This window comes from Martes martes (genome assembly GCF_963455335.1).
Source record: "Martes martes genome assembly, chromosome: Y".
Classification (NCBI taxonomy): domain Eukaryota; kingdom Metazoa; phylum Chordata; class Mammalia; order Carnivora; family Mustelidae; genus Martes; species Martes martes.
Genome location: NC_137907.1, coordinates 19,823,377 through 19,838,333, shown reverse-complemented (window position 1 = coordinate 19,838,333; position 14,957 = coordinate 19,823,377). Strand labels below are relative to the sequence as shown.

Sequence of the window (14,957 nt, the reverse complement as noted above, 5' to 3'; positions counted from 1 at the left end):
CTGCTTCTCCCTCAGCTCCTCCCCCTGCTTGTGCTCTCTCACTTTCTCTCAAATCCATAAATAAAATAATTTTTAAAAAACCCCCCAAAAGTGGGGAAAAGGCCAGTCTAAGCCTAGCTGGTTAGAAACCGGGAGGGACAGTTTCTGAAGTTCAATGTGCGGTCTTAGTGACTAAGGATGCAAGATGCAAAGATTTGACATCGCACACGTGCACAAAGATGGCAGCAGGTATCTGTGGGAGTGGCTGGAGCCTGTCATGCAGACCCCGGGGTGAGGATGCACGGGGAAGTTTCCAGGGAAAGGCAGGAAGGGGCAGAACCATGTGATCCTGAAAGGGAGACCAAGCACAGATTTGCTGTCAAGGGAAGTCCCGTGAAGGGCGACTTGGGTTCCATCCCACAGGACTTGCAGAAATGCTTAAGCCATTGTAGTAATCCACACCACATAACAAATGACCCAAATATAGCAGCCGAAAGCAACAGACATTTATTCCAACATCCCCTAGTACAGAGCAGAAGCTTGCTTTGTCTTTTCAAACTGTGTTTAGCGGTTTTAGCATGCCTGGCAGCTCTTTGTTTAAAGCTGGATATGGGGGCCCCTGGACAGAACAAGGGGCTGACTCTTGGTTTTGGCTCAGGTCATGATATTCGGGTTGTGAGACTGAGCCCAACCCTGGGCTCCGTGCTGGGTGTGGAGCCCGCTTAAGACTCTCTCCCCCCCACCTGCCCCTCACTCCCTTAAAAAAAAAAAAGGGCTGGACATAATGTCATAATGTGCTAGGTAAAAACAATCGGGATAAACAGGATATTAGTGGTGTCGTCAGGAGGTGATGGGGAGGAGAGGCAGTTCTGTGATTAGGTCTCAGTCTTGTAGTTAGCCTGTACCCCTTGGCTGTGAACGACTCTTCGTTGTGGCCCCCACCAGGGCCTCAGGAGACCGGAGTTGGGGATTTCCTTCCCCCAGGGTGGTTAGGTTCCGGTAACCCCCATCAGTCAGGATCAAGTTTCTCCTGAGGGTAGGTCTTGCTCAGAACAGAATGCTCTGGCAGACTTAAAAATGGCCACTTCTCACAAAAGCGTGGGGACCGTCTGCACTGACCCTCCAGCAACCGGTCAGTTACAGTTCACACTTTCCTACCTCGGCAGCGATTCCTGTAGAAGTTTCTGCTAATGGGTGTCAGCTCCAGGAAGATGTGGCTGTCCGCATCTGCCTGTCCTTTCAGCTGGCTGGGGGCGGGGGGAGACCGCAGTTTGTTCTGTGACCTCACTTCTCTGACAGATCTACGAAGAGATGATTTTTCGGCTCGTTCAGCTTTTGGTTGTTAGGCTAAAGCAGTGAGTGTAAGCTCCTTACGTGCCAGACGGGCCATCGACAACACACACTTATTTTCTCACAGTTTCTGTGGCTTAGGAGTCCAGGCATGGGTTAGCTGGGTCTCCCGTTTTGGGGTCTCTCAGCGGCTACAATGAAGATGCCCACAAGGCTAGTCTCACCTGAAGGCTCAAGTGGGGAAACGTTTGTTTCCAAGCACGTGCTTACATGGTCAGTGACGAGTTTTCACTCTCCACGGGCTGTTGGCCGGGGGCCACCTTCCGCTCCTTGGCACGCGAGTCTCTCCACGAGGCAGCTTCCAGTAAGGCAGCTGCATTCGTCCAAGCCAGCAAGAACAGTCCACCAAGTGAGAGTCACAATCTTTGGCAACATAATCACCGAGCAGATGTCCCGTCACCTCTGCCGCGTCCTATGGCTTAGAAGTGGGTCATGGGTCCTGCTCGCACCCAACGGAAGGAATACACAGAGCGTGGCTGCCAGCAGGCGGAGTGCCCCGGGAGGGCATCCTAATGGCTGTCCACCACAGCGACCCCTCAGGTTGTCTGACCACACAAGAATGCGGGAGCACCCACTCCTGTCAGTCAACCGGGAAGGGCGGTCCCTGGGTGGGCACCTCAAATCCTAGGAACGTCTGGTTGCCCGGGCGCTCCGAGAGCGTTGGGTGAGTAAGCGTCGGCCACCTGAGGGCTTCCTTCCTCAGAGAGCCAGAAGGCTGCCCGCTGGAGCTCACGGAATGTGTTAGCGGGTTGGAAAGATGACTTCGGCCTCCATCCACAACTAAATTTGCTCAATTTGACCCTGGAGAACAGACAAAAATGCTCAGGATTGGCTATAAAGCTTTAAGAGAGTAAAAAGAGTTGCAGTGGCTTACACTTTGACATTGAACCCCTTTCTCTGTCCGTGGGGAACTGAGTAGCTCTGCAACACGCCACACAATGCATGGGTTTTGAACCCAGACTTAGAGCTCAAAGGGCCTGCTCTGTGGTTGCTGCTGGGTAGAGTATTGACCTCCCCTGACGAAACTGGGAGAGTCTTGGCTCGAAGGAACCTTTCCCTTTCCTCTGACGGAAACACAGGAATTCACAGATTGAGAAAGAGTGTCTAAGAGCACTTCTCCAATTCTGCAACAGGCAGACTAGGAGTCTGAGCTACGTGGTCTCGGCCTGAGAAGAGAGGAGACCAGACCGTGCCGTGGGAGGGAGACTGTGTTCTCAGAAGAGTCCGTGTTCTGAGAAGAGAAGTCATCTAGCATTAGTACTACCTGACCGCCTTCCCGAACCGGCAGCATTAAGTACTCAAGGTCTTGCTTAACTCTCACCTCCACCCTGTGGCTCAGCTTTTTATCTCCTTTTTACCGTAAGGTACAAGAGGAGGTGAGGAAACTTGTCCAAGGTCATGGAGGCAGTGGAGGGGAGGATCAAATCCAGGCAGACTACACCATAAGCACCTGAATGAACGTCAGCCGCGAACGGCTACAAACCAGTCCGACCACGGAAAGACGTCTTCTCACCCCACCGCCCTGAAGCAACAAGGAGTCCGCGTGCGAGAAGCTGGAGGCAGGTCACAGATGGCCAAATGTGAAGTCGTGTGACCATAACTGCACTTCGCAAGGAAGTATGGTGGGGGGGAGAGAAGGTGGGGCTGAGGATGTACGCGCATGGGTACATGTCACCTACTTCAAACTTTGATCAAATCTGCTGTTCCTTTCGCAGCACACTATACTGACACAGTGAAACGGGAGGACGGTCATTTCTGGGAGGACTATAACACGCTCCGCGGCTTTCGTCTACATGAGAGTGTCAAATTGCAGATATCTAATAAAAAGAAAGAAACACACTCAGACTTGGGCTAATTTTGAAATGACTGCTTCACTGGTACTCAAGTGGCCACGGGTAGGGAATAGGAAACCCACATTAACCTCAAGGGTTTGGCTTGTGGTTAGAAACACAGCGTGCTGGGAGATAATATACCCTTACGTCAACCTGGCCGTGAACGCTGCGGAAACATCTGTCTGATACCCACGCCACACCACGTGTCTCAGTTTCAGAAGGGCTGAAAGACGTTAACATAGAAAACGGGGGTCCGCCAGTCCTCTGAGGGGACTCTGATCATTTAAATGCAACGGCTCTCCCCCTGCCGTATTTTTGGGTCTCACTGCATTGCCCCTGGTTGAACATCCAGAGGAAACCATGTGTATACCCCAAGTTTCCCAAACTTAGGACATGTCTTTAGTCCATCACAGGAATCAGAAATTGATTCTTTGCGGCCCAAACACGACATATTTTTGCCTTTGCAAGCTACAAGGTCTCTTTCACAATTACTCCCTCTCAATGTGCTTTACATTGATTTAATCAATGGTGTGATTCAAGCATTTTATTTGGTCTTAAGGATAGCCTGTCCAGGTATGATACCATGGAATCAGTGTGACTTCCCACAGAACACCTCTGCATCGTCAAACCCAAGTTCTTGGGTTTTTGTTTTTTAAGATTTTATTTATTTATTTATGAGAGAGCGAGCGAGCGGGCGAGCGAGAGCATGAGTGCAGGGGCGAGGGAGAAGTAGACTCCCCACTGAGCAAGAAGCCTGTGTTGGGTTCCATCCCAGCAGGGATCATGACCTGAGCCAAAGGTAGACACTATCGGACTGAGCCACCAGGTGCCCCAAACCCAAGTTGTTAAAAGAGTTAACCAGGAAAGGGAAAATTCTTGCTGTAACTTGACAGTGAGAAACCTGGCAGCCACCTCCTTACCCATGGAATAAGGTGACAGTCACAAGTGACAAGCCATGTAGGTGACCAGGAGTCCGTGACATGGCATGCAGAGAAGGCCACATCATCTGTGTACGTTTTCCCCCAAACCCATAACCCAGTCTAGTCATGAGAAAACATCAGACAAGCCTAAATTGGGGGACATTCTACAAAACACCCGGCCAGTCCTCCTCAAAACTTCCGGGTCATGTAAACAAAGGGATGATGGAGACCAAGGGGGGGACATGACAACGAAGCGCACAGTGGAGCCCTGGGGACCGAAAGAGGACACTCACGTGCCAGCTGGGGAAACCCAAACAGGAGTTCAGTGACCAGGAAGAGACCGGCTCAAGGGGACGCAGGGGCTCCGTGCAGTACCTTTGCAACCTCTCTGTAAACCTCAAATTGTTCCAACAGAAGGATTTACTTTTAAAGTTAATCACACAGTATTTCCTGTGGCCCTTCCAACACGTATAATTACGCAAGAGGAACCATCCCGACCAGTTAAGTGTTTAGAAACTTCCCATGTCTGCCTGGAAGACATCTGCGTGTTGTGGGAAAACTCCACCACCCTCCAGCCCGCGGCTTCTGGTCCTTCCTGTTATTTCTGCGGCTGGTCAAAGACGTCTACATTCCTTGAAGTTCAGGTGAAAAGACTGAATTGAAACAAGTATTCTGGCCCGTGGCCAGCGACGGAATTTCCCGCATCCGAAACAACAGTCCCTCCAACACTAAAGACGCAGTGGCTTCCGTTTCCAGGGCCCCTCCTTCCCACAGGACATCCGAATTATCCCAGCGCTAAGGAAGTACAGATGGCCCCCTTCTCCGTGTCTGTGTGGCTGCGGCCGTGTTGGCAGGTGAGAGGGAGGGAACGCAGGAACATTTACCGAGCTCCGTGTGACTTCCCTGGCTGCTGTTATTCTTATGCCACGGCTCCCCACGTGTGCTCCTGGAGGGGGCTGCCTAGATGTCACGAAGGACCTTGTTTTTTATTTTTTTAAGATTTTATTTATTTGACGGACAGAAATCACAAGTAGGCAGAGAGGCAGGCAGAGAGAGAGGAGGAAGCAGGTTCCCTGCTGAGCAGAGACTCTGATGCAGGGCTCGATCCCAGGAGCCGGGATCATGACCTGAGCTGGAGGCAGAGGCTTTAACCCACTGAGCCACCTAGGTGCCCCTGTGAAGGACCTTGTTACAAAAATCTAAGTCCCCTGTGCTTTCTCTGAGAGCCTCGCAGAAGTAACGGGTGTTTCTTTTTCTCTTTTTAAAGATTTTATTTATTTGAGAGAGAGACAGCAAGCGAGAGAGCACAAGCTGGGGGAGCGGCAGAGGCAGAGGGAGAAGCACGCTCCCCGCTGAACAGGGAGTCCCACACAGGGCTCGATCCCAGGACCCTGGGATCATGATCTGAGCCAAAGGTAGATGCTTAACAGACTGAGTTACCTAGGCGTCCCTACTCTGGGTTTTTCTCTCAAAATGTGGAGTACGAAGTAAAAAGGCATTCCACAATCACACAAACGATACCATAGCAAGAGAGGTTTATGCTGTATTTCGGAAGAGAGTATGTCCAACGATGTCTTGAAATCTCACACACAGACTTATTTTTTGCTGCTTGAAAACTGCTGTGTTGGCTTTCACTAGAACCATTCAGACAGTGTCTGGGACTCAGGGATCATATTTCTATCCTGCGATTTCGTTGGCAAATTACAAGAAGGCTGGGTCAGGGAAGGTGTTTCAGATTTGAAAAGAATCTTCCCCAGATACGATGTTTTAAATGAAGGTGAAGTTGCCGGGCTGGTGTCAAAACTCCCATCCCCTCAGTGTACGCCAGTCCCTGCTCTGAGCTCTGATCGCCAACAGCCAGCGCTCCGCCTCTGACCTCGGCTCCCACGGAGGGCGGCGGACGTGGCCCACACATGGGACTGCTTTTTTACCACGCTTTTCCTCCTGTCATCAACTCTCCTTACTTTGAGTTTTGAAACAGGGGTTAACCTGTTGGTCTCTACCCTCCCAGAAACCCCTCATACAGGGACCCCAGGGAGAGAGAAATGAGAGCTAGACTTGGGGGCCTACACATCTGCATGACTAAGGGAGCCACTCAGATCTTGAGGCCTTGATTACATCTCCCAAACTACAACGATAACAGATGATTTATACCCCCAATACCCATTCCCTAAGTAAAACTGTTGTCTCTCGCAAAGAAGTCACCATTCAAAATCCCTGCTTGGATCTGGGCAAATGGGACCTGTCAGCCTGAGCAGTAGTCCCGGGTCAGGCCGGAGTTTGCCCCTGTAAGCTGGTCAATTTCGGGAAAATCGGATGTGTGGCGACATTCTCCGGGTGGACTGGGAGGGCGCACGCACGTGCTCCTGAGCCCTCTGTCCCTCTGCTGCCCTCTGTGCGTGTCTGCACAAGGAACAGTAATCAACGGCACTTCCAGAAACGCCACCCAAGCATGAGATCCCAGCCTCTGTCCTGTAGATACCCCAAATCTTTACAAGGGACTCCTGGGAGCAGTTTTCACTTGGCTTGAGGGTGGGACAAGCCTTCTCTCCACCCCGTCCACTTCCGGGCAGGCAGATCTGTGGCTCCCATGAGCACTTGAACTACCAGCAGGAACACCGGCACTTTAGCCACAATGCTTCCGTACTAAGAACAGGAGTCCCTTCACTGTCCCGCAACACCCCAGTGATTCCCGCTGGCTCATCTGTAGTAAGATGACTAACACTCCCCAAAGATAATAGGTCCTAATCCCCGGAACCTGCAAATGGGACCTTACTTGGGAAAGGGGTCTTTGCACACAGGATTAGATTAAGGATTCTGAGATGAAGAGAGCATCCTTGTTTTCCAGGTGGGCCCCAAAGGCAATCACAGAGACCTTACAAGAGACCGACACAGGGAGGCAACAGAGGAAGACAGGACCCAGGCAGAAGAGAAGGCCAGGTGACCACAGAGGCAAAGGCTGGACTGATCGGATCACAAACCCAGGAATGCCAGCAGCCACCAGACCCTGGAAGGGGCAGGAAACACATTCTCCCCTAGAGCCTCGGAGGGGGTATGGCCCTGCTGACACCTTGATTTCAGACTTCTGGCCTCTGGGAAGGAAAAAAATGGGTCTTAAGCAGCTTGTGTTAATTTGTTACAATAGTCTTAGAAAATCCATAGGGTATCCCACAGGCATTTCCCATTTCAACTTGCCCTCATTACTGCCTCCCTTCTGCTCTCCTGTCACATCTCCACATAGCAGCCCCTGCCCCCCGTCACTCACCCAGCTCCTACGGTGTGCACACTCCCCGGGATGGGGGAGTGAAGGCCCAGCACAGGTTCCCAAGGAGCCGGACTGGGGCACTCCTTAACAAGGTTTCAGCCTTTTTGCCCTGATGCTTTCAACTTCCCTATAAAGAACATTCCTCTGCTCACAGGACCCCACCCAGCGAACTCTGGGCTCCACTTCCTCTCAGCCTCCAAGACAGCTCAGCCCTTCTATCCTGGATGTGTTTTGAAATACCTGGGGGGGCAGGGGGCAGGGATGAAACGAGACTTCTTGCTTTTGTGTACTTCTGAAATTCCCACAATTGAAAAAAAGAAAAGAAAAATTTAGAAAGTTCACCTATGCCTGTGGTCACTTGTTTTTATCTTCTTTTCTACTTTGGTTTCTCTCCTGCTGGAACTTTTGCAGTTAAAGTCATTTTGCACGTAATTGAACTCTAATTGTTTTTTCTTCCTATTCTAGTTTCTTCACTGGCTAGACTAGATGTTTCATATTTCCTGCATCCTAACATTCCTCAGCGACCACTCCCCAGTACTGAGCAAGTTAAACGTGCTCAAGAAGTACTTGTTGGCTACTTTATAAAAAAATAAAAAGTGAAAAACACCCAGTGCCTTTCTAAAACTACATTTTAAAGATTTTGTTAATTTGATAGAGGGCGCAAGGAGCAGGAGGCAACAGAGGGGACGAGGGGAGGGAGGGAGAGGGGGAGGAGAGAGAATCTCAAGCAGACTCTGCACTGAGCACAGAGCCCAACACGGGTCTCGATCTCATGACCCTGAGATCACGACCTGAGCCAAAATTAAGAGTTGGATGCTTACCAACTGAGCCACCCAGGCGCCCTTCAAAATGCATTTTAAAATATAAACACTTTTAAAATAGTGGCTAAGTATTCCCAATTTGAAAAGTATTATTATTATATACATATATATTTCTTTAAGATTAAAACCTGAGATGAGATCAAGAGTCAGAAGCTCAACCTACTGAGCAACCCAGGCGCCCCTACGTATAATTTAAAGACAGGTCTCCAAGGAAACAGGACTGGAACTCAACCAAACCTAAATTAGCATCCAGTTTTATAGGCAAAATTTCCACATAGGAGGCTTCAGCCTCTTTCTTTGGAGAGCAAGGGAACCTCAAAAGGAGGCTCACTGTCTAAATGTCCTACAGAGGAAAGTCAACTCACCAGCTCAGTGACAACTGTCCCGTCACATCCAGTCTGGCACTGGTCCCTGTAAGAGAAGGAGGAGTCCTTCTTAAGACTGAGCCCAGCCACCTCTAGCAGGGTGTTAAGCCCCTCTGGCACTCAGTCTCTTCCTCTGTAAAATGGGGTGACCCAGGCTCCAAGAAGCTTTGGACCCGAGTCCATTTATGTAATGTGCTTGGTCCAAAGCAGGCTCCCTGTGAGTGTGGTCACTATCTATCAGGTTGCCACTCCTCGCTTCCTCAACTAAAGGCTGGCTGCTAGGATGCAAACTCGCAACGTACAGTCCACGAACAGGACAACGGTGCCGGCTGTAAGGAAAGACCCAGCAGCTTCCCGTTCTTGCACAGAGAGAAGTCTCTCCCCCAGAGCTCTGTAAATACCCTAACAGCGAGGGTAAAATCCCCCCGGGGTGAGAGGGGGAGGTGATGGGGGCGGACCTGTGCAGCATTCAGCTTCTGTCCCTGGGCTCAGATCTGCAGCTAAGTGAAATGCCCGTGTTTCCAATAATCACCTGTAGAAATCAAGATGATGACAATAGTGATGGTGATGAAGGAGAAAGCCACTCAGTCGATGTTTTCCTTTAGCTGTCCTGACCTATGCTCTCTCTTCTGGACGGACTCTCCCCCATCTAAATTCATAGGGACCCCAACTCAGGGATGCAGTGGCGTTAAGTTTCTACTTTAAAAGGCTAAATCTGCCTTTTAAAAAATTGCCACAGATGTCCTAGAAAGCTTGAATATCCTGAGCTACTAGTTTGCAAGGTAAAGGCAAAATTTTGGAACCCCATCCTCCAGGACATTTTCTAATTATAAATCCTTTTTCTCGTTAGAACAAAAAACTAAGGTAATTTGAACTCTATTTCAAAAAAAGGATTAGCCACTGATTAAATCTCTGAAAGTTGGTTCAATCTGCTTTCTATTCATTGACAGATTCATTCACCATTGATAAAGTGAAAGAACTACCTTTATTTTTAAGTAATCTCCACACCCAACATGAGGCTTGAACTTACAACCCCGAGATAAAGAATCACGCGCTCAGGGCGCCTGGGTGGCTCAGTGGGTTAAAGCCTCTACCTTCAGGTTAGGTCATGATCCCAGGATCCTGGGATCGAGTCCCGCATCGGGCTCTCTGCTCAGCGGGGAGCCTGCTTCCTCCTCTCTCTGTCTCTGCCTGCCTCTCTGCCTACTTGTGATCTCTGTCTGTCAAATAAATAAATAAAACCTTTAAAAAAAAAAAAAAAAGAGTCACACGCTCTATGGACTGGTCCAGCCAGGTGCCTGAAAGAACTCCCTTTAATTTCACCTATCTCCTCTCTATCAAGGGAAGCCAGCCTCAGATCTGAAAATGCCGTGTATGTACGCAAGGCTACTGAATGCCTAGATACAGATGGTCACAGGGTCGTGCTCTGCAGGTCCTGAAGAGAATATGCTCACCGTGGGGTCTTCAGAACAATGAAGCTGAATGTCCAAGATGCGAGAAGCTGAGAAAATCCAGAAGCTATCTGGCCCTGGCTTTCCAAAAGAAAAAGCTAGATGTTGATAAATATATATCCGTGGAAAATCTGGCTGAGTGGAGTTCTCAGAAAAGAAAGCCATCACCACTCTAAGTCCACACTGGTTCGGTGTCTTTCTGAACACTTTCAAAAGAGCAGCAGGGTTAATACACTGGGGCAATGCCTTTCGGTCACAAGATAATGGTGTTTTCCAAAATACATGATAGTGTCTAATAAGAATATAATGGATATGATACAGAAGTCTAGGTGTGATAGTAGGTATGCTCAGCTACATAAACCCAAGAGTGTCAGTTAAAGAATTTGACAGGGTCTGAGAGGAGGGCATCTACCTCAAAGCAGAACACACAGATTCAGTCCAGGCCCTTCTGGTGTATTTATTAATGTCCATATAAACAGCCTTATGAATATTCAATTAATGCTAAGCTGGGAGAGATGTCTAATGTGAAGATTAAGAAAAAAACCAGGAAAATGATAATTTAGTAAGGAGAAACGTAAACCTGCACCCACGTTTAAGGAATGAACACTAGAACTCCTTTAAGTGGCAGACACCTAACCTCGTATAACATAAAAACGCTAAGGATGACTCTAGCTGTGATTTAAGGAGACAATGCTTTGGTAACTCCTGGTCTGAATTTCAGCCCCAGTTAAGAGCTGAGATTTCAAGTTAATACCACGGGTGGGAAGTTCCCTGTTTTGGAAGCAGGGAACTTCCAAAAATTCTAGGTGCATTTGTATGGTCCTTTCCCTTTGGGTTTCTCATGTCTGTCCAGTTTTTTAATTCAACTTTTATCAAGATAGTTACAGATTCAATGTGATTTTAAAAAATATAGGGATATCCGGGGCGCCTGGGTGGCTCAGTGGGTTAAAGCCTCTGCCTTCGGCTCAGGTCACGATCCCAGGGTCCTGGGATGGAGCCCCGCATCGGGCTCTCTGCTCATCAGGGAGCCTGCTTCCCTTCCTCCCTCTCTGCCTACTTCTCTGCCTATTTGTGATCTCCGTCTGTCAAATAAATAAAATCTCTTAAAAAAAAAAAAAGGGATATCCTCCACAACTGCATCTATCTCACAGTCAGAATATTAACACTGACACCATCTACGAAGCTTATCTCCATTTCCTCATTTTACGCGCACTCTTGTGTATTCAGGTCTGTGCAATTTAATCAATATGTGCAGATCTGCATGCCCACGACAGTCAAGATACACTTAAGGTGGATTCTAACAAGCACCCTCATTAAGTCTCGTTTACGAAGAAAAAAAATCACGTCATTCCCCAACTGGAAACACTGTGGGCACCATAGCTTGGAATTACTCATGGGGCAGTAACCACTGCTCAGACCCATGACAAGTGCCCAGTGAAGTTTGCACCCTGGGTGAGACACAAACGATTCAGACCACAGAATGGAAACCCCTCACCTGACCACTGAAGACAGAGAGACTAGAGTTGAGACTTCTTGTGCCTCCTCAACGAGGGCAGGAACCCCGCACTCTTCCTGTCCAGTGGTCTCCGAGCTTTCTCTTGCGGCCCATTCACCTGATCCAAGTCCCCGGAGGGAGCTGCTTTGAGGAAACCGGCGATCAACAGCATCCAGCTCCGTTAACTACAAAGGAAATAAAGGATTGTGGTTTTGGGGCAAAGCGTGCGAATACCCAGCAGCGCGGATATTTCTTCACACCGAACGTTGACATAAACTGAAAAGGGGCAGGCATAGGTCGCACACCCTTTCAGTAACTCCGGACCCCCACCTCTCCTTGCAGGCAACGCAGACGTGGACAGGAAGACCTCGTGCCACTGCTCTACCAAAGTGAGAATTCGGCCTGAACGCAAACACTCCCAGGACCGGAACTATGGGAAGAGCCGAGAAGCAGGGTATTGCTTATCCGCGGGGCGCGCCGCAGCAGGGAATTGGTAGGAAGATGGTTAGTCTTTCATGGAACAGGGCAGGCGCCGTCCCCCTGCCGCGACTTTCAGAGCACCGTCCTAGGGCCAGCGCTTTGTCCCGGGCCGCGCGGCGGAGGCGGCTCTCGCGGGGGGCCGCAGCAGTGCGGGTGCGTGGAGGGTACCCGGGACACCCCCACCCCAAGCCCGGGCCTGGGGGCAAAGTGCGTCGGTGCCGGAACAGGCTGGCGGCACGCGGACCCGCGCGGGCCGCCCGCCGCGCTTCCGGTCTCACCTGGGCGGCCACCCGCAGCCCGCGGTCCGCGCGAACAAAGGCGGGGGCGCCGGGCCGGTCGCGCGCTCCAAGATGGAGGGCGCCGGGGACTCGGCCAGCCGCCCGCCCGCCCCGCCCCTGCCCGCCCCGCGCGGGCGCTTCCGCCACCTCACCTGCCGGGACTCGGCCTCCCGGAGCAGGGGGTTGGCGCGCCCCGAGCCTCCCAGGGCCGCCTGGTGCTGGCGCCGGTGAAAGGGCCGGACGTCGCGTCGCGGTCCCCCACCGCCCCCAGACCCGCAGCGCAGCGCGTGGTCCGAGAGCGCGCCCCGCCCACTCCCACCCTCCGGGCAACAGGGGCGGGGGCCGCGGCGGGAGGAGGGGGGCGGAGCGCGCTCCCGCGAGCCGCACAGGTTCGCGTGCGCGCCGGCCCTCGCCCCCTCCCACCTTCTGGGTGACTAGTGGGGCAGTCCCGAGCGCGCACGCCCATCCCCGGCCCGCCGCACGGGTGCCGAGTGCGTGCCCGCCCTCGCCCATGCCCACGCCCACCCTCCGGGCCCCTCGGATGAGACCCCCAAGCGCACGCCCCTGCCCCACGCGCCTCTCGCCGCTCTATCCCCCGGCGACCGCGCGGGTCCCGGAGCGCGCGCCTCCTCCCGCCCCTCCCAGCCTCCGGGCAGCCTCCGGGCAGCCCCCGGGAGCCCAGCGCGCGCCCCGCCCCCTGCCCGCCGTGCAGCCGGAGCCCTTGAGCGCGCCGGCCCCGCCCCTGCCCGGCCCGCCCTCCCCCGCGCGCCTCGCCGCCCGCGCCCAGCTCCCTCCCTGGCCCCGGCCGGCACTTTCCTCCCAAGTTGCCGCGCAAGTTTGCCGGTGGCCCGCGGCGGCGGAGGCGGCGACGGCGGCAGGAGCGCCCCGACCCTCCCTCGCCCTCGGCCGGCCGGGGCTCCCCGAGTGCATGGGCGCAGGCCGGACGGGCCCTGGGGGCTGAGCGGCCGCGCCGCCTCCGCGCTCCGCGTCCCGCGCCATGGAGGGCGCCGAGCCCCGCGCGCGGCCCGAGCGCCTGGCCGAGGCCGAGGCGCGGGCGCCCGACGGCGGGCGCTTGGTGGAGGTGCAGCTGAGCGGCGGCGCCCCGTGGGGCTTCACCCTGAAGGGCGGCCGCGAGCACGGCGAGCCGCTGGTCATCACCAAGGTGAGGCGGCCGCGGGACCCTCACGATGACAGCCCAGAGGTCGGCGCGGGGCGGGGGTTCGGGTGGGGGGTGGGGGCGCCGGAGGGGCGGGCCAATCGTGTCCCCAACCCGGGGGCGCTAGTATGCCTGGGTCACCTGCGGGGACGGGGTCACCGGGACACGCAAAGGTGCGTGGTTCCGGCTGCTCTGCGGCGGCTCCGGCTGCTCTGCAGCGGCTCCCAGCGCTGCTGATTCCCAGCGCCGCGCAGAGTTTAAATGGCTCCTGTTCCGGGTCCCCTCCCCTCCCCCTTCAAGAAGGGGCCTGGCTGGGTCCCCTGTCACTCCCGGCTTCGCCAGCGGCGGCCTGCACCTGTGGGACTGACCGGGGGGCTGCCCAAGGAACAGTCCCACGTGCCAGGGGGGTGGACAGAACCTGTGTTTGTCACCGTAGGCCCTTGGTTCTGCACCCCCTTGAACCAGTCCGTTCCCTTATCACTAGGAAACCCAGACGAGCAGCTGTCGCCAACTCAGCTTCTCAATTCCCATCAGCCCATCAATATTTACTGACTTTCGGCTTCCAGCCCTGGATCCATGGCGCTCTGGGACCTGCAGACACGTACCGAAACTTTCAGTGTCCTTTTTCAAAGTGGGATTTGAGCTCCAATAATAAGTTTCTAACGTGTCTCATCAGGAAATGTTTTGCGTTGTCTGTGGTAGGGGAAGGTGGGTGCTTTAGACTTTGAATTCTATAAACAGCAATCGATCTTGAAATTGACCAGCTGAACTTGTACAGAGCTGTGAAAACAAAACAACAAACCTATCATCCTGTTTTCTTCTGGTTAAAAGCCTCCGTTTCTCCGGGGAGGGTTGGGCCAGGCTTTTCCTAGGGACAAAGTTCCCTTTAAAATGTAAAAATTCTTGGGGACTACAGGAGTTTGAAGGTGACTTGCTGGGGTTTTTTCCTACCAGGAGGAAAGTGTAAGATCACTCCTAACTCACCCCACCCGTGAATTTGGGAAGTGGTGTGGCTTTGTTGTGCAAGGTAGTGAATGAGACACCAAACTTTTCTGTTCAGTATTTTCTCTCATTTTTGTATTCACAAAACCAGAGACTCCGAGGAGAGGCTTGTTTAGATGTGCACTGAATTTATGTTCAACTGGGGAAAGAGTCTGTCGTTGCTATAAATTTAATGTGTAACCCATTAACGAATTGGGTTCTTTGAAAAGATGGTGAACAAAGTGTGTCCAGCTTGCCCAGCGAGGTTAGTTTTCTGCATATATGTGTACTAAAGTGTATTACCCTGTGCCTTTTTAATAAAGGTTTTAGAGGACATTCTTGATAGTAAAAAGTTTGAAAGATAGCAGGTAAATTACTAACACCCTTATCATTTCACGTATTTCTTTTAAAAAGAGATGTTCACGCAATTCAACTTCAGACTTACTACAAATGAAGGAATAAGTTGCAAAACATTAGTTAAGGTGAAATCTTGCCTACTGTCTTTACTCCATTTAAGAAAGTTGGGGCGCCAGGGTGGCTCAGTGGGTTAAAGCCTCTGCCTTTGGCTCGGGTCATGATCCCAG

The 14,957-nt window shown here is 52.3% G+C and overlaps 1 protein-coding gene and 1 long non-coding RNA gene across 10 annotated transcripts in view; one reads left to right on the top strand and one right to left on the bottom strand.

Annotated features, from left to right (window-relative positions):
- Positions 1 to 367: 367 nt before the first annotated feature.
- Positions 368 to 14,092, bottom strand: LOC308337778. Of its 5 annotated transcripts, none has more exons than XR_013966336.1 (5): positions 13,998 to 14,092; positions 11,479 to 11,663; positions 8,533 to 8,578; positions 3,009 to 3,146; positions 368 to 2,130 (listed from the first exon to the last, which is right to left on the bottom strand). It is a non-coding gene; the product is annotated as an uncharacterized lncRNA (long non-coding RNA). The 5 variants fall into 5 exon arrangements; XR_013966337.1 differs by having other exon boundaries at positions 13,946 to 14,041; XR_013966338.1 differs by lacking the exon at positions 13,998 to 14,092 and adding an exon at positions 12,389 to 12,696.
- The window catches only part of SHROOM2 (shroom family member 2), a 132,962-nt gene continuing 131,077 nt past the window's right edge, over positions 13,073 to 14,957 (top strand). For all 5 annotated transcript variants that reach the window (XR_013966335.1, XM_080795980.1, XM_080795979.1 and 2 more), the window contains exon 1: positions 13,073 to 13,398. Coding sequence is in view for 4 of the 5 variants with exons in the window: in XM_080795980.1 (XP_080652106.1) it covers positions 13,234 to 13,398 (165 nt within the window). In the remaining variant the exon portion in view is untranslated. The remainder of the gene's footprint in view (positions 13,399 to 14,957) is intronic.